The 14,889-nt window shown below is 41.7% G+C and overlaps 1 protein-coding gene across 1 annotated transcript in view; it reads left to right on the top strand.

Annotated features, from left to right (window-relative positions):
- Positions 1 to 7,351, top strand: part of DDIAS (DNA damage induced apoptosis suppressor) — a 21,181-nt gene extending 13,830 nt beyond the window's left edge. Inside the window, exons 3-5 of the mRNA XM_004708944.2 lie at positions 315 to 476; positions 910 to 1,027; positions 4,599 to 7,351. Coding sequence (XP_004709001.1) covers positions 315 to 476; positions 910 to 1,027; positions 4,599 to 7,196 — 2,878 coding nt within the window. The 3' untranslated portion in view covers positions 7,197 to 7,351. The remainder of the gene's footprint in view (positions 1 to 314; positions 477 to 909; positions 1,028 to 4,598) is intronic.
- Positions 7,352 to 14,889: the final 7,538 nt, after the last annotated feature.

The following is a 14,889-nucleotide window of genomic DNA, read 5'->3' as shown; positions in this document are numbered from 1 at the left end:
GGTTCATGAGGAAGGGAGGGAGGGGGAAAAATGAGCTGATATCAAGGGCTCAAGTAGAAAGAAAATGCTTTGAAAATGATGATGGCAACCTATGTACAAATGTGCTTGACACAATGGATTGTGATGAGATGTAAGAGCCCCCAATAAAAATATTTAATAAAAAAAGAAAGTGTTAATCTGAAATAGTTTAAGGAAGGAAGTAGTATATATATTTGTACGAAAATGTTAATTATTATTTTGCTTATTTGCATTTGTTTTTCATTATACGAACCATTTTTGCTAAACATCTGTGCTGTTTTTCTTTCATTTTCCAGATCTAATTGTCCAAAATGTGGCTCTACTGGGGAAGCTGAAAATACTAATTATAGATATAAACTTTCCTTAAAAGTTACAGAGTCAAACAGACTATTTGGCATTACTGTCTTTGGAAGCTGTTTAGATGCATTTTTTGGTCTTCCTGCCACTGGTTTGTACAGGTAGGAATATTTAAAGCACCTTCTCCCCCTAGCTACTCCTCTCATGTGTCAGTGATAGAATTTGAAGATGAGTGGTTTTAAGGTAATATGTGTTTCATAAAAAAGATGTTCAATTGACCTCAGAGGATCACTAGTTTTTTAGAAGGCAATCAAGTGAGTGATCAGTTTTTATTTCCTGAGTGCATATTGTGATGATGTTTAATCAGATTGCATTTATTCCAGCCAGCTAAACTGTAAAGAAAACACTGGTTTAAATTACAAGTTCTAATTCAAATTAGAGAAATACAGAAAAGGGAAATAAAATCATTTCAAGTTGAAGGTTAATCCAAACTGAGATTAGCATTCCAGTGACTAAGGTGTATTGAGGCAAAAAAAGCTATCAGAATATTTGCATGACAGAAGTTATTTTACTTCTATTTTGTTTCCAACCAAGGTATATTGAAGATCCTAATGAAATTCCAGAAACATTGGACAGTGACACAGCTCAGAACCTGTTAACTAAAGCAGTTGAAACTTGTTTTCTTGGACAAAGCTTTATTTTTGGAGTGACGGTAATTGAGACCAGCTTTCTTTTTCATTTTCTATTAACACTTCCGTTGGGATGGAGCAATTTTAATTTTCTAAAGCAGTCTTATGGGTGATACAGTGCAGAGGTATGAGAAACGCTTTATACTGTTTAAAAATAGTATATTTCTAAGCTGCTCAAACACCATGTGTGTCTACTTCCCCTTTTAAAAGTTAGAAGAGCCCACTTCAGGTAATGCATTTCTTATAAATTCAAACATCCTAAATGTTTTCTTTTTAGAGTAGGTCAGTATTTTACCCTCAAATTTTGCTCCAACTTTGTATGAAGATTTCCATCAACTCTCCAGTTTTTAAGTTCTTCTATCTATAAAAAGAAGAAAACTAATATTGAAAACAATGTGGATATTGATTAAAAAACTTTAAGAATAGGGTCGCTGTGAGTCAACCTCAACTCGATGGCAGTGAAGATTTTTTGGTAAAAAGAATAGTCCTTTTTTTTAAACATTTTATTGAGGGCTCTTACAGCTCTTGTAACAATCCATACATGAGTGATATCAAGCACATTTGTACATATGTTGCCGTAATTATTTTCTCGACATTTCTCTTCTATTCAGCCCTTGATGTCAGCTCCTCTTCCCCATCCCTCCCTCCCTCTTGTGGCCCCTTGATAAATTATAAATTATTACTATTTTCATATCTTACACTGACCGCCGCCTCCCTTCCTCCACGGTTTCTGTTATTTGTCGTCGGGGGTGGGGGTGGGAGTGGGTGTTCTTTGTCGACCATCATGATCGGTTCCCCTTCCTTCCTATCCCCACTTCCCCTACTTTTCTGGTATTGCTATTCCCATTCCTGTTCCTGGATTCCGTGTAGCGTGAGCTCTTAGGTCTTGTCTGTATCTGTGCATATGCTCCAGGTCATGATAGTGGGGGGTGAGGAAGCCTCAAGAAGCCAGAGGAGTATTGTGTGTTTCATTGTGGTTTACTGCACCCTGGCTGACCCATCCCTTCCCCGAGACCCCTCTGTGAGGGGATGTCCCATTGTTGACAGGTGGGCTTTGGGTCTTCTGGTGCCTGTAACCCGATCCCAGCAGCACCTCCTGAGCGCACAGGCTGTGTCCTTCTGTGTGAGCTTGTTGCTCCTCTGCTAGACGGCCGGTTGTGTAACCTCAAGCCTTTAAGACCCCAGATGCTGTGCTATATCTTTTGATAGCCAGGCAGCCTCGCTTTCTTCACATTTGCTTATGCACCATTTTTTCTTCAGCGATTGTGCCGGGAGGTGAGCATCAGAATGCCAGGTTGTTAGAACAAGATGTGCTTGTATTGAGGGAGGGCATGAGCAGAGGCCCAAAGTACATCCACAACCTCAGTGTATTGCCATATAAATATATGTGCATGGACCAATACCTCTATTGTTATGAGCTAATGTACTAACATATGGACGTGCCTATGCCACTATGCATATCTCTGTTTCTTAGATCGTTCCTCTGTTTCCTTTCACAGAAGGATAGTCTTGATTATACAAGTCACTTAAGAAGCAGTCAAAAGACTGTACTAACTTTAAAGGATTCGTCACATTTTGGGGTTTTTTGTTTTGTTTTGTCAAATACTTATTAAATACCTACTGTGTTCCAGTCATTGTGCCTAGGAAACATATAAGATATGATGTTAACTTTTGGTATTTTTTTGACTTGAAGAAAATGGGGTTTTAACTATCATTCTGAGTGAAGACCTATATCCATTAGACTTTGTGATATTTCTTTGAATCTTGGGGTTCTTCTTTGTGGGGGGAAGCTTACAATTGACAACCATTTTCAGAACATAGTATTATTACTCTGCATATGAGAAAACACATTCAGAGAGGCTAAATTGTGTGTCTTAGGTCACAGAGCTAGTAAGTGGCAAAAGCCAAGAGGAAAAACTAGGGCTTCTGCTTTGTTTCTGAATCAGAATCTCTCAAAGCTCTGACTCTAGGTCTGTGTGCATACTCTAAAACTTACAGAAGTGATTTTAGGGTTGCACATTAGGAAAAGTGTTATCACCTACTCCAAAAATAAAAGCTCAAATGTGGACCTGTATTCAACCCACTTCTAGAGTTCTGGCAGCTAAGGTCTTGTAAGATGGAAGAATTACCCCTGCTCATCACTCGAGTGAAACCAGATTAGAAGGATTCAGTCAAATCGGGTTCTGCAAGAAAATTAATCCACACAGAAAATTATGTTAGGGACTATTTTTCTCAATTCTCCCAAGAAATGGTCCACAGCTAATCCTCTCAGAGACACATAGGAGAAGAACTGGTTCACTAGTTACACTGGGGCTCGTAAGGCCTGGAGAATGTGTTAGCAGTTCTTTGTGGTCAATGCGTCCCTGGGAGAAATAAACTCACACAGACCTATGGGAGCAGGCCACAGAAGTTATCCGTAAAAGAGTCTGCAAAGCTACGTGAACCTTTTGGGGGTTGGTCTGGTATATTGGAGTAGAAACCTGTTCTCTGGAACATTCTATCAATATTTTGCTTGCCCTAATAGGAACAAAATTAATTTCTTAGCCGCTAGAACTGGGTTTCAAAAAGGGAAATAGAGGACAACACCACAGAACAGTGAGAGAAGAAAAAAGGAAAGTGAAACAGAGAGCTTCAGACCTTGTTTTGTTAAAAAACCTTTGCAGCTTCTTTCAAATAAGGAAAGACATTCCCTAAAACTCAGATGTTTCTGGAAGCAGACAGGAAAGAAAAGTAGCCCCAAGCCACTGCCATGGAGTTGATTTTAACTCATAGCGACCCTATAGGGGAGAGTAGTTCTGCACCATAACGTCTCACGGCTGTCAATCTTTTGTTTGTTTGTTTGTTTGTTTGTTTTTAAAATCATTTTATTGGGGGCTCGTACAACTCATCACAATCCATACTTTCATCCACTGTGCAAGCACATTTGTACATTTGTTGCCATCATCATTCTCAAAACATTTGTTTTCTGCTTGAGCCCTTGGTATCAGCTCCTCATTTTTTAAGGCTGTAAATCTTGATGGATGCAGACTACTTTGTTCGCCTGTAGAGCAGCTAGTTGGTGGATTCAAACCGCCGACCTTTTTGACCTTTCAATTAGCAACACAGCACTTGACCCATGGCACCATCAGTAAGCCACCAAGGCTCAGAGAGGTTACGGGACTTGTCTAAAGACCCATCCCTAGTCAGTGCTGGAACCAGGATTTGAAGCTCGCCTTGTACGTGCTCTTATTCCTGCTGTTCTCCCTCTAGTGCTGTCAGATGCCCACAGGTCAGTTTCAGCTCCGCCGGACCGCATATGACAGAATAGAAGCGCCCATAGGGTTCTGTAGGACGTGATCTTTATGACAGCACGTCACCACCCCTTTCCGACACGGTCTCACTAGGTGAGTTTCAACTACCAGCCTGTAGGTTAGCAGCTGGTCTTAACCATTGGGTCAGCAGGGTTCCTTGCCTCTAATGCTAAAGGAATTAAAACCAGGGAGGGTGAAGGGTGGAAGATTAGAGTTGATCTGCTTTACCCTTAACATTGCTATTTCACATTGAATCAGAGAAATAAATTACATTCTCATTTAAATACATGTATTTTTTGCACAGAATTTCAGAAACCAACATTTGGATTCCAGGAAGTTCATACCTGACCACAAAAGACAAGTTCAAGCACTAGTAGCTTCCCAGATTGTTCTGCCAGACCCAAGTGTTGCAGGCTTCACTGTCCTTGACTACTTCCATCAGCTCCTGCAGACTTCCAATGCAGGGAAGCTTCACCAGGGCACCCAGGCAAACAGCTGTGTGCCTGCTTCTGGTCACTCAGAGAGTGACCTCAGCAGCATATGTGGTTCTGACAACAGCACCTCCTTTCTGGAGTCCTGTGGCAGGGATGCCTGTCTGCAATGCTGGCAGCCGTGCCTTGAACTCCCTTGCAGTGTGTCACACCCGACAGATGATGAGGGCTTTTCCGCTTCAGAACAGTGCGGGGCCATTGGTGGTCTTCACCAGAACGGACGGTGTATCTCCTTTGCAGAGGTCCCTGGTTCCAATGGCGACCAGGATGCCCTTCAGCATTCACGGAGCCTTGGTTCATGTGTGGATAAAAAGAGTGACGCAGAAAAGCCAGGTGACAAAGTTGGCTTACAAGCTAATCAAGGTGATGCAGTTTATAGTAATCATCATGAAATTGGAGTTACTGACTCTGATTTATTCCCTATGAAAATGCAAGAGCTCCTTGAGCGGAGCAATATAAAATCCCCCCGTAGCGCAGTGGAAATTAAAAATAAGTCTTCCCAGCCTGAGCTAACAGCAGGTCACCAGCATGATGATGGAGATATCCCTTGTGGCCTCCAAGAGAGCGCTGCGTGTGCGTCACCACCACGCAGACTAGAAGAGATAGCTAGTGTTTCCCAGGATTGGGACCCTGAGGTGTGGGATGAGCTGCCATTCTCTGAAAGCCTGGACAAGTTTCTGGCAGTTATTGAAAGTGATATTACTAAAACTCCAATAAATACCAGTAGTAGGAACTATATAGATAATGGCCATGATAAATTGCATACAGACGACATCAGGTTTTCTGTGACTCCCCAGAGAACCGCAACAGCCCTGCCGTCACCACTTACAGCTTTAAGATCACTGCAAACAACAGCCAAAGCAGACTCCAGCAAAGACAGCTTCCATTCCAGGTGTGAAGCAAATCCAGGTCCTGGTGTTCCAAAGACGTCACAACCAGATCACATAGAGACTGTACGTGCTGATAGAAGAGAGATTTCTGATTCTTTTCTACCAAATGCTTATCTGTCAGCTATATTTCCATCTTCAGTAGAGCCCGAAACAAGCATTCCTAAGAAAGCTAGCATTTCACCCAAGCCCAGTGCTTCAGAGAACGGGCTTTCTTTTCTCAACCTCAAACACGCTAACGGAGAAAACTCACTTGCCGAAAGGAGAGAGAAGTTGACCGCTTTGAGTTCTTGGAAGTATGATGTTTCTGACCTGTGCAACTTGGAAAAGAAGAAGTATTATAGGTGGCCAGAGAGCCAAGATGATAGTCTTAAAATTTGCAGGCAACTTATATATCCTTTAGAGCCTGTTTGCAGCAGTACAAGTTCAAACACACCGAAAGAACTGCCTCATGGACTGTTCAATAACTTAACACAGAGTTACTCTTGTAACCTTGGACATAGCTACAATGCTTCTGCTGATCTCTTTGATGTTAGTGCTAAAGAAATGGAAATTGCGAGCCTGATTACCAAAAGATCACAGGATAGTCATTCACTGTGGGAACAGTCTTTGAAAGAAAGCCATCATGCCGAATCATATTTTTCACTGAGATCACTTTCTAAGAGCTCAAGCCAGTCACAAAAATTAGCTCAAGCCTCACCAAACATCTCTGCTGTGGCCTCAAGAACACACTCACCACCGGATTTTCTGTCAGATTCGGACTTTGAATTGGAAGCGAGCCAAGACTTTGTTCCGTTTTCACAATCCACTCCCATTTCAAGAGTCCACCAAACAAGAATTCATGAAGTGAAAAGAGCTTTCGAAAGACTACCTGCCTTTTATTCAGATATTGATGCTAACTATAAAAAAAGAAGGATTTCTTCTGAAATTGACACACAGCCAGGCACTCAAAATGGTCCAAAACATGAAAACGCAGCAAAACTCCAGAGATCCCAAACTCCTGTGAGATATGGTGTTACACCACCCGTGTGTCTCGACGATGGCCCTCTTGTTGCTGGCTGCTTTGAGCCCGCCGACAGTGACTGGGTGCCCCCCACCACAAAAAAAGGATTTCTTTCAGATAAGCTTAGATTCTGCTTTGAGCCTGACGACAATGACTGGGTGCCTCCCACCACAAAAAAAGGATTTCTTTCAGATAAGCTTAGATTCCAAAGTGCGAGTCTAAGAAAGGGCCTGGCCACCTGTAATTCCCCTTATCAAGAAGAGTTAACAAGAAAGGAACTAAAACCTGTTCCCCAGAGAACAGATACATGTTTCATTAAAGACTTAAAGAGTAAACTTCCAATAGTTGCAACACAGAAAACTCCTAATTATGCCTGTAAACATTCGGGCTGGACTTCAAGAGAGTCGGTCATTTGTTCAAAAGTCAGGAGTTGCCTCCCATTCTCAGAAAACCGACTTTCTTCAGTGCCTGAAACTAGTAATATTTGGTCTCCGGAATTGTTTTCACAAAAAGTCACCTGAACACAATCACTGAACCTCTTACCATCATCTCCATCTAACTGGCTGGCCATGCCATCAGGACCAGAATCCTGTGCAGGTTTGTGGCTGACCAGACTGCTTTCAACTGCTGATCCTTGAATCAATAAATATCATTGCACACATATGTTTGTGACAAACTGTGTTCGACTTTGTCATTCCATTAAAAATATTCAGCAAATTGCTATTGAGTTCAGTGCTGTGGTTGGTTGAAGATGCTGTGCCCTCAAGAAGCTCACTCTTAAAAGGTGTCACATTATCATCTCGCCTTAATTTAGTCCCCATAACTTCTACTTATCTGTGAAAGAAGCAGCAAATACCGCCTGAGGCTACTGTGAGAATTAAATAAGATACCATTTGTGAGCATGCTACCTGCCATCAAACTTTATTTTATCGCGTCACATCTGCCAGTGCCAGCTACCACTGACCCTTTGTTTTTGTAATATTTGAGATTAGCACTGACTGTAGAGAAAAGGGAGCCTTTCTAGTCCCATAAGGAGGGTATGGAAACCCACAGGGCAGTTCTACCCTGTCCTCTACCGTCGCCACAGGTCAAAATCAACTCTGGATCAGGTTTGATTCAGGAGGCCCTTCAAAATCACATCTGCCCAGTTCTCTTTCGTGCATATACCCCTACACAAGTATAGATGGTTGTAACACTGAGAAGCCCTCCCAACAAGAGACCAGTCATGCCTGCTTCCACCACAGGCCACCCGAAATCAGTGAAATCAGGATCAACCAACTGTGTGGAAAGGGCATGATGCTGGAACCTTGTGGTGATTGCATTTGAGGCAGGTGGTTCCAGAGAGAGGGCTGTGTATACACGTGTAATTCTGATTTTAAATACTCCATTCTTGGGGTTCTGGATGCAGAAGCTGAGGCTCCACAGGACACTGCCTTCCAGGCGTGAGTCGGAATCAACTCTATGTCAGTGAGCTTGGTTTTGGTAAAATTACAATGCCTCCACCATGACTTTAAAATTTCTCATCGCGGGTTTATATTTAATATGGCACTTATCATGGGAGCATTAATCGGTATAAAGGTTTATTTTCTAAAAGTAAATCTTCCATTTCAGTGTTCAACATTAAGTTTTTTTAAACATTACATCATTTCAGTATTAGATAAGGAGTATATTTTTCTAAGCATCACCCCACCCCCAAAGAAATGTTTCAACCCTAACTATTTCATATGTAAGAATAATATTAACTTTGGCTATAAAAAGCACAAGCCCAGTGAACCTATGGAGAAGACTTCTCAATGATTCGAAAGGCAGTAATTGCAACCGAACCCTGCTGCTTTCCAGGAGTCTGCATCAGGGCTTCCTGCTTGGTTCACTTCTCAAGCCAGGCTCAACTGTGTAATTTCACCTCCTTTCTAATCGGCAAACAAACCAGCGCCCACACTTCCCCAGTACATCTTGATGTGAAAACACCTTCCCCCATTTAATAGACGTCAATTTGTCCCCATTGAGAAGTAAACAGCTAGAAGACAAAAGTACCCGATTAAGTATGTTTCTTTGGGAATGTTCCAACAGCAAAGGTCAGTTTTAACAACTTCAGTAGCACAAAGAGTTTCTGCAAATGCAGAGGGACATGAAAGACCAGTGATTTGTCGACAGAAGTAAGGGAAAAACGAGGGAGGTGTCAGCCATCCAAACAAGTTTGAAAAATGTTCAAATACATAGCTTTGAAGAAAATAGCATTTGGGGAGGTACCCCCTCGTATATTATTTATAGGAGGAAACGCCTCCCTAAGCGGCAAAAACAGTTCAGCACTCTGCGACTAGCCAAAAGGTTGATGGTTCAAACCCACTCAGAGACACCTGAGAAAACAGACCTGGTAATCAGAAGAGCTCAGTCCTGAGAACCTTAATGTCACAAGTCAGCACACGTGGTTGCCATGAGTCAATCCACGGCAGCCTGCAACAATCGATGCATATACAAAGGGGCTTCGAGAGTTCACGGGAAATGGAACCAGTGAAATTTTTTCCGGGAAATTTTATAGTCACCTTCAGAGAATAATAAAGAACCGATACCTCTTGAAAACATAAAGAGTAAAGAAACATTTATCTTGCTCTTCTCTGTGAACTGTGTCACTAGGTAACCACGGGTGAAGGGAAATTCTGTTTCTAATCATGGACATAGAATATTGCCATTTCTAACCCAACTGCATGATGTACATACTCCTGAGGCAATAGCTATGGCTGCTAACAACAAAGCACTAGTGCTAAGTAGAGTCTCACGCGTTCTGAGCCTGCAAGTCTCCCTGAGCAGTCAGCCTCACTGTTCTCTGATGTGTTTGAATCTCTGCTGAGTTTGCAATTAGCAGTCCAGCAGTTAATCCGACGACAGTCCACCAAGCTCCTTGTCAGTGCTGCTAACATTCTAAAAGTAAGTTTCTGATGACAACATACCATTTCCTATAGTCTGGTCAAAGAGATTGAACCCGAGTATCATCATGCCTCGGCACCTCGTTGTCAAACGACAGAAAATATGCCGACCCGCACCCCAACTGCAGTCAGCAAAACCCAGAGTGGGAAGCTGCCGGCAAACAGCTCACATGCTTAACAGAAAGAAGGCTCAAGCAGGAGCGTATACATGAAAATATTTGTTTAGGGGGTGAGGGGAGACAGTGGATGATGTAAGATATGAAAATAATTTATAAGTTATCGGGTTCATGAGGAAGGAAGGGTGGGGGCGGGAGGGAAAATAATGAGCTGATATTAAGGGCTCAAGTAGGAGAATGCTTTGAAAATGATGATGGCAACATATGAACAAATGTGCTTGGCACAATGGAAGTATATGGATTGTAATAAGAGCTGTAAGAACCCCCAATAAAACTAATTAAAAAAAGAAAAAAATTTAGATGAAATTTTATTAAAATGAGCGAAACTACAGAACCTTGAGATACACACTTGGGTACCTCCATCCCTTGATTACTCAGAAAGGATGCAGCAGTTACTCTGAAGAGAAGGATCTGGAGGTGTGGGCAAAGTTGTATTCATTGTCCCAAATACCTGGGTAGCGGTGGTTGGTGTTGTCAAAGTAATTCCAACTCACAGCACCCCTGTGTACGACAGAAGGAAGCTGTGCCCAGCCCGGCCACATTCTCACAATTGCTATATTTGAGCCCAATATTGCAGCCTCTGTTTTAATCCATCTTGAGGGTCTTCCTCTTTTTTATTGACCGTCCTGATAACATCCAAAGTAGGTGAGACAGGGTCTCACCATCCTCACTTCTAAGGAGCATGCTGGCTGTACTTATTCTAAGACATTTGGTATTTGTTTTATAATTAGTTCATTAAGTGATATGTTTGGATTTTTGGATATTCTATATTTTTATATAGAATACACAAAATATATATTTTATATAGCACATTGATATTTTCAATATTTTTTAAAGGATTTTAAAGATTTTTTTAATGAATTCTGGACATCCTCTTACAAAAGGGTTGTGGAGAGGGACGAACCAGTCAGGGTATGGTGTAACAATGATGAAACATACAACTTTCCTCTAGTTCCTAAATGCTTGCTCCTCCCACCACTCTCATGATCCCAATTCTACCTAACAAATCTGGCTAGACCAGAGGATGTACACTGGTACAGACAGGAACTGGAAACAGGGAATCCAGGACATGATCCCTTCAGGACCAGTGGTGAGAGTGGCGATACCAGGAGGGTGGGGTGGAAAGGGGGAACCCATTACAGCAATGTACATATAACTTCCTCCCTGGGGGACGGACAACAGAAAATTGAGTGAAGGGAGACATCGGACAGTGTAATATAGAACAAAATAATAATTTATAAATTACTGAGGGTTCATGAGGGAGGGGGGAGGTAAATGGAAAAAATGAGCTGATGCCAGGGGCTTAAGTGGAGAGCAAATGTTTTGAGAATGATGAGGGCAATGAATGTACAAATGTGCTTTACACAATTGATGTATGTATGGATTGTCGTAAGAGGTGTATGAGCCCCCAATAAAATGATTTAAAAAAAGAAAATGAATTCTAGGAAGGCCACAAAAGCACTAATATACTAAGCACCTCCCGTGAGGCCAGCCCTTTTAGATATTTGACATACCTTGTCACTAATTCCTCACAGGCATGCTAGAATTGAAGGGAATATTATCCCTGTAAATTTGTAAACTGAGTTTGCAGTAATCAAGCAACCCAAGCCACAAAAGCTCGGACTTTTTCAGTCTATTGCCTGTTTGCCTGTGATGAGGCAAAGGGGCAATACGGCCTGAGTCCCACCTCTTATGCTGGGCTTTCCTCTGAGAAACCTCCCTTGTTGACCAATGGCCTCAACTACTTGGGTAATTTAAGATCAAGCAAGATTATGTAGTATTCTTTGAGTCCATCTCTTGCTTTTTTCCGCCTGAAATAATTGTAATGCAATTAGAGAAAACTGACTGTTCCCCTAAATCCACTCATTTTCCCAGAGTCTGCCTCGCAGCGCTTGCACTGGCTGAAACACAACTCCGGCAAGAGGCTAGTGTTTTGTCCATCCCTGGCTTCGTTTGAGAGGGAAATGTCCACTCATGACATTGCAAAACCCCGGGCTGACTGGCCTTTTCATTTAGTATGTGGTAACTACCAGTCTGCAGGGTGGCGGGGGATAACAGCACCTGCAATCCGTTTCTGTGTTGTTTACACCAGCTCTGGATTATGGCCCCAGGAAGGGGTGTTATTAAGGATGAGTAACAACAGGCCGAGAAAAACCACCATGGCTAGAGAAGCATTTACCCACTCTTTGAAGACCTACAATGAAGGTATACAGGTTTGGCAAAATGGCACTATCTCAGCAAGCTTCATGCAAATGACTTCGCAGGGCTGGTACCAGCGGCAGGGATTCTTTGAAAGCATCTGAACAAGCTGATTGGCCATGATTAACAACTGGAATCAATCAATGCCAGTTTCCTATAACGCTCCTTCCTGGATCTCAGAGTATTGTACAATATGGAGAAAGGGGACTTGTGATTCTGATATTAAATCTCTAACTCTGAGTAGCCAGGCAGCTTGATTACCATATTTTTGTTCAGATAACACACAAACCCCTCACCCCTTGTATTCTCATAGCCATCCTATGCTAACTTTTAACATGTTTCTGTAAAAAATAAATTAGCATAGCATGCTTATGGAAATACCTTGAGGTGGGAGGATGTGGTTAGCAAAAGGTGTATACATTATTTGTGTAAAAATACACTCAGTAGACACTACCTTTCAATGGCGTATAAAAACATCTAGGGCAGTTTTAGGCTTACAGAAGAGCTGCAGAATGCAGAGTTCCCCGATCCCCGGCCCTTCATACATGCAGTTCCTGCCGTTGGTGACATCTTGCATGCCTGCAGTGTGGATGGCAGCACTGACTAACCAATAGTGACACATTATTAAGTACAACCCATAGGTTACTTTGGGGTTCACAATTTGCGTTGTAAAATCCTATGGGTTTTGATAGATATATAATTTGATAACGTTTATTTCATATGTGCACATACGTATACCATTATATACCATACTTAGTTTATGTAGCTACTTATACCAGACACCATGACACTTGACCTGTATTGTTTCATTTATTTCTCAGGATAACCCTGTGTAGTCTTCACTTAATTTTATATAAGAGGAAACTGAGGCACAATTTGAAGTCACGCCCAGTTGCCCAATGTCCAGTCACAATTAGTCAGTGGTATAACAAGGGTTCCAACACAAACCTTTCGTAAACAAAACTATAGTCTGTCTTGAGCCAAGGTGGAGATTATTGAGTACCTATCCTATTCCTATTATCTTTCACTGCTACCTCCTTTGTAATAAAACCTCTGCTTTATTCGGGGTATCAGTGTACCTTGTTGAAAGGCTAATGTCTCCCAGCTTCCTTCTAGATCAGGTTCTGACCAGAGATCCATAAGGAAAGAACTGCTAAGAAGAAACTTCTAAGAAGGCCCCTTAAAAAATTTAAAAAAATTAAAAAAAGGCTCCTTAACATGAAGGATTTGAGCCCTTTTCTTTCCTCCGCCCTCTCCCCTCCCTCCTGCTGACACTAAGACATGATGGCTGGGGCTCTAGCAGTCAACAAGCAAGTAGAAAGTAAGTAATCTTGTAACTAGAAGCTAGATGGGAGAGAGAGGTCAGGCCTTGGTGGCATGATGAAACCATAGCTGCCCAGACTGTCCATCTCTAGACTTCTTCCATATGAGTAAAAAAAACCAAAAAAAAACAACCTTGTCTTATTTTCATGAGTTTTATAGAGAGAAAGAGCCAAATATTCCTAACCAGTATAGAAGTCTTTCACCAACATTTTGCCTTGCACAGTTTTCTAGAGCCAAATATTCTGTTCTCAGCAACCCACCAATTGCTATCTGTAACTTCAACTTGTTGGCATTATTTAAAATTTAAAAACCCAAAGCAGTTCAAAGAAAATGGGACTACTATTTATTGTATACCTTCTGTATATCAGAGGAGCCCTGGTGGCATAGTGGGTTACACCTTGGACTGTAACTGCAGGTCAAGCTCCTGGGAACAAGGTGAGACTTTCTACTCCTGTGAAAATTTAGTCTTGGAATCCACAAGGGCAGTTGTCCTCTGTTCTATAAGGTCAGAAACAATTCAAAGGCAGTGAGTTTGGGTTTTCTATTTGTCAAGTACAGGTATATTCTTACTTCCTCATGATCTCACCCTTCATAAGCCTGCCCGCTGCCATCACGTCTCAAACTGGCCCTGTCACACACAGTAGAACTGCTCCTTAGGCGTTCTGAGACTGTGAATCTTCCCAGGAGTCGACAGCTTCCGCTGTCTCCTACAGAGCAGCTGATGGGTTTGAACCACCGATCTTGTAGTTAGCTGCTCAATGCTCAACTCTATGTATCACAAGGCTCCTTCCTCACATCCCTGGGTGCCCATAAAACCAAACTAAATCAGTTGCCATTGAGTGAATTCCCACTCATGATGACCCATGTTTGTCAGTAGGTTGATTTTCTGGAAGTAGATCACCAGATCACTTTTCAAGGTCCTTAAAACTCCAACCTTTCAATTACTGAACCTGTTAACTATTTACATTGATCAGGGACTCCTAGCTGCCCACGGCCCTGCATTCCCCCCTGCTAATGTACAAGCAGTATTTGTCACCATTAAGGTTGGTCATCCTGTGGTCTAAGGTATATATTTTCTCCTCCTTCCTGAATCATGAATCATTCCATGGTCATTCTTTAGTAGTATTATATCCTGCTTAAAAAACAAACAAACAAAAAACCTTCACATCCCTCTCAACATCCGTGAACAGAAAAGACTCAAGAGTTTATTCCATAGTCATTATCTCCATGACTCGCCTCCAATTCCCTTGAACCCACTCAAGATACTTTTCATTTCCATTTTTCTGCTAAAACAACTTTGCAGTGTCATGAACGACCTTCCTATTATTAAATCCATGACTATGTTTTTGTGAAGGGGAGTTGACCCTGGTTAACTCATGGTCTTTTATCTTTTGTGATAGCTTAAGGATTTTATACCATTGATGACAGTTTCCTTGAAATATTTCATCACTAGGCTTTTAGAACAGTACTCTCTGGGTTTATCACTATCTTTCTAATTTTTTTAAAAATCATTTTATCAGGGGCTCGTACAACTCTTATCATAATCCATACATACAGCCATGTGTCAAACACATTTGTACATTTGTTGCCAT

The sequence above is a fragment of the Echinops telfairi genome, unplaced genomic scaffold (assembly GCF_000313985.2).
Source record: "Echinops telfairi isolate 266 unplaced genomic scaffold, ASM31398v2 ScPeMD7_1713;HRSCAF=2227, whole genome shotgun sequence".
NCBI classification, from domain to species: domain Eukaryota; kingdom Metazoa; phylum Chordata; class Mammalia; order Afrosoricida; family Tenrecidae; genus Echinops; species Echinops telfairi.
The sequence above is the reverse complement of the archived record's forward strand: the minus strand, read 5'-3'. Positions and strand labels throughout refer to the sequence as shown.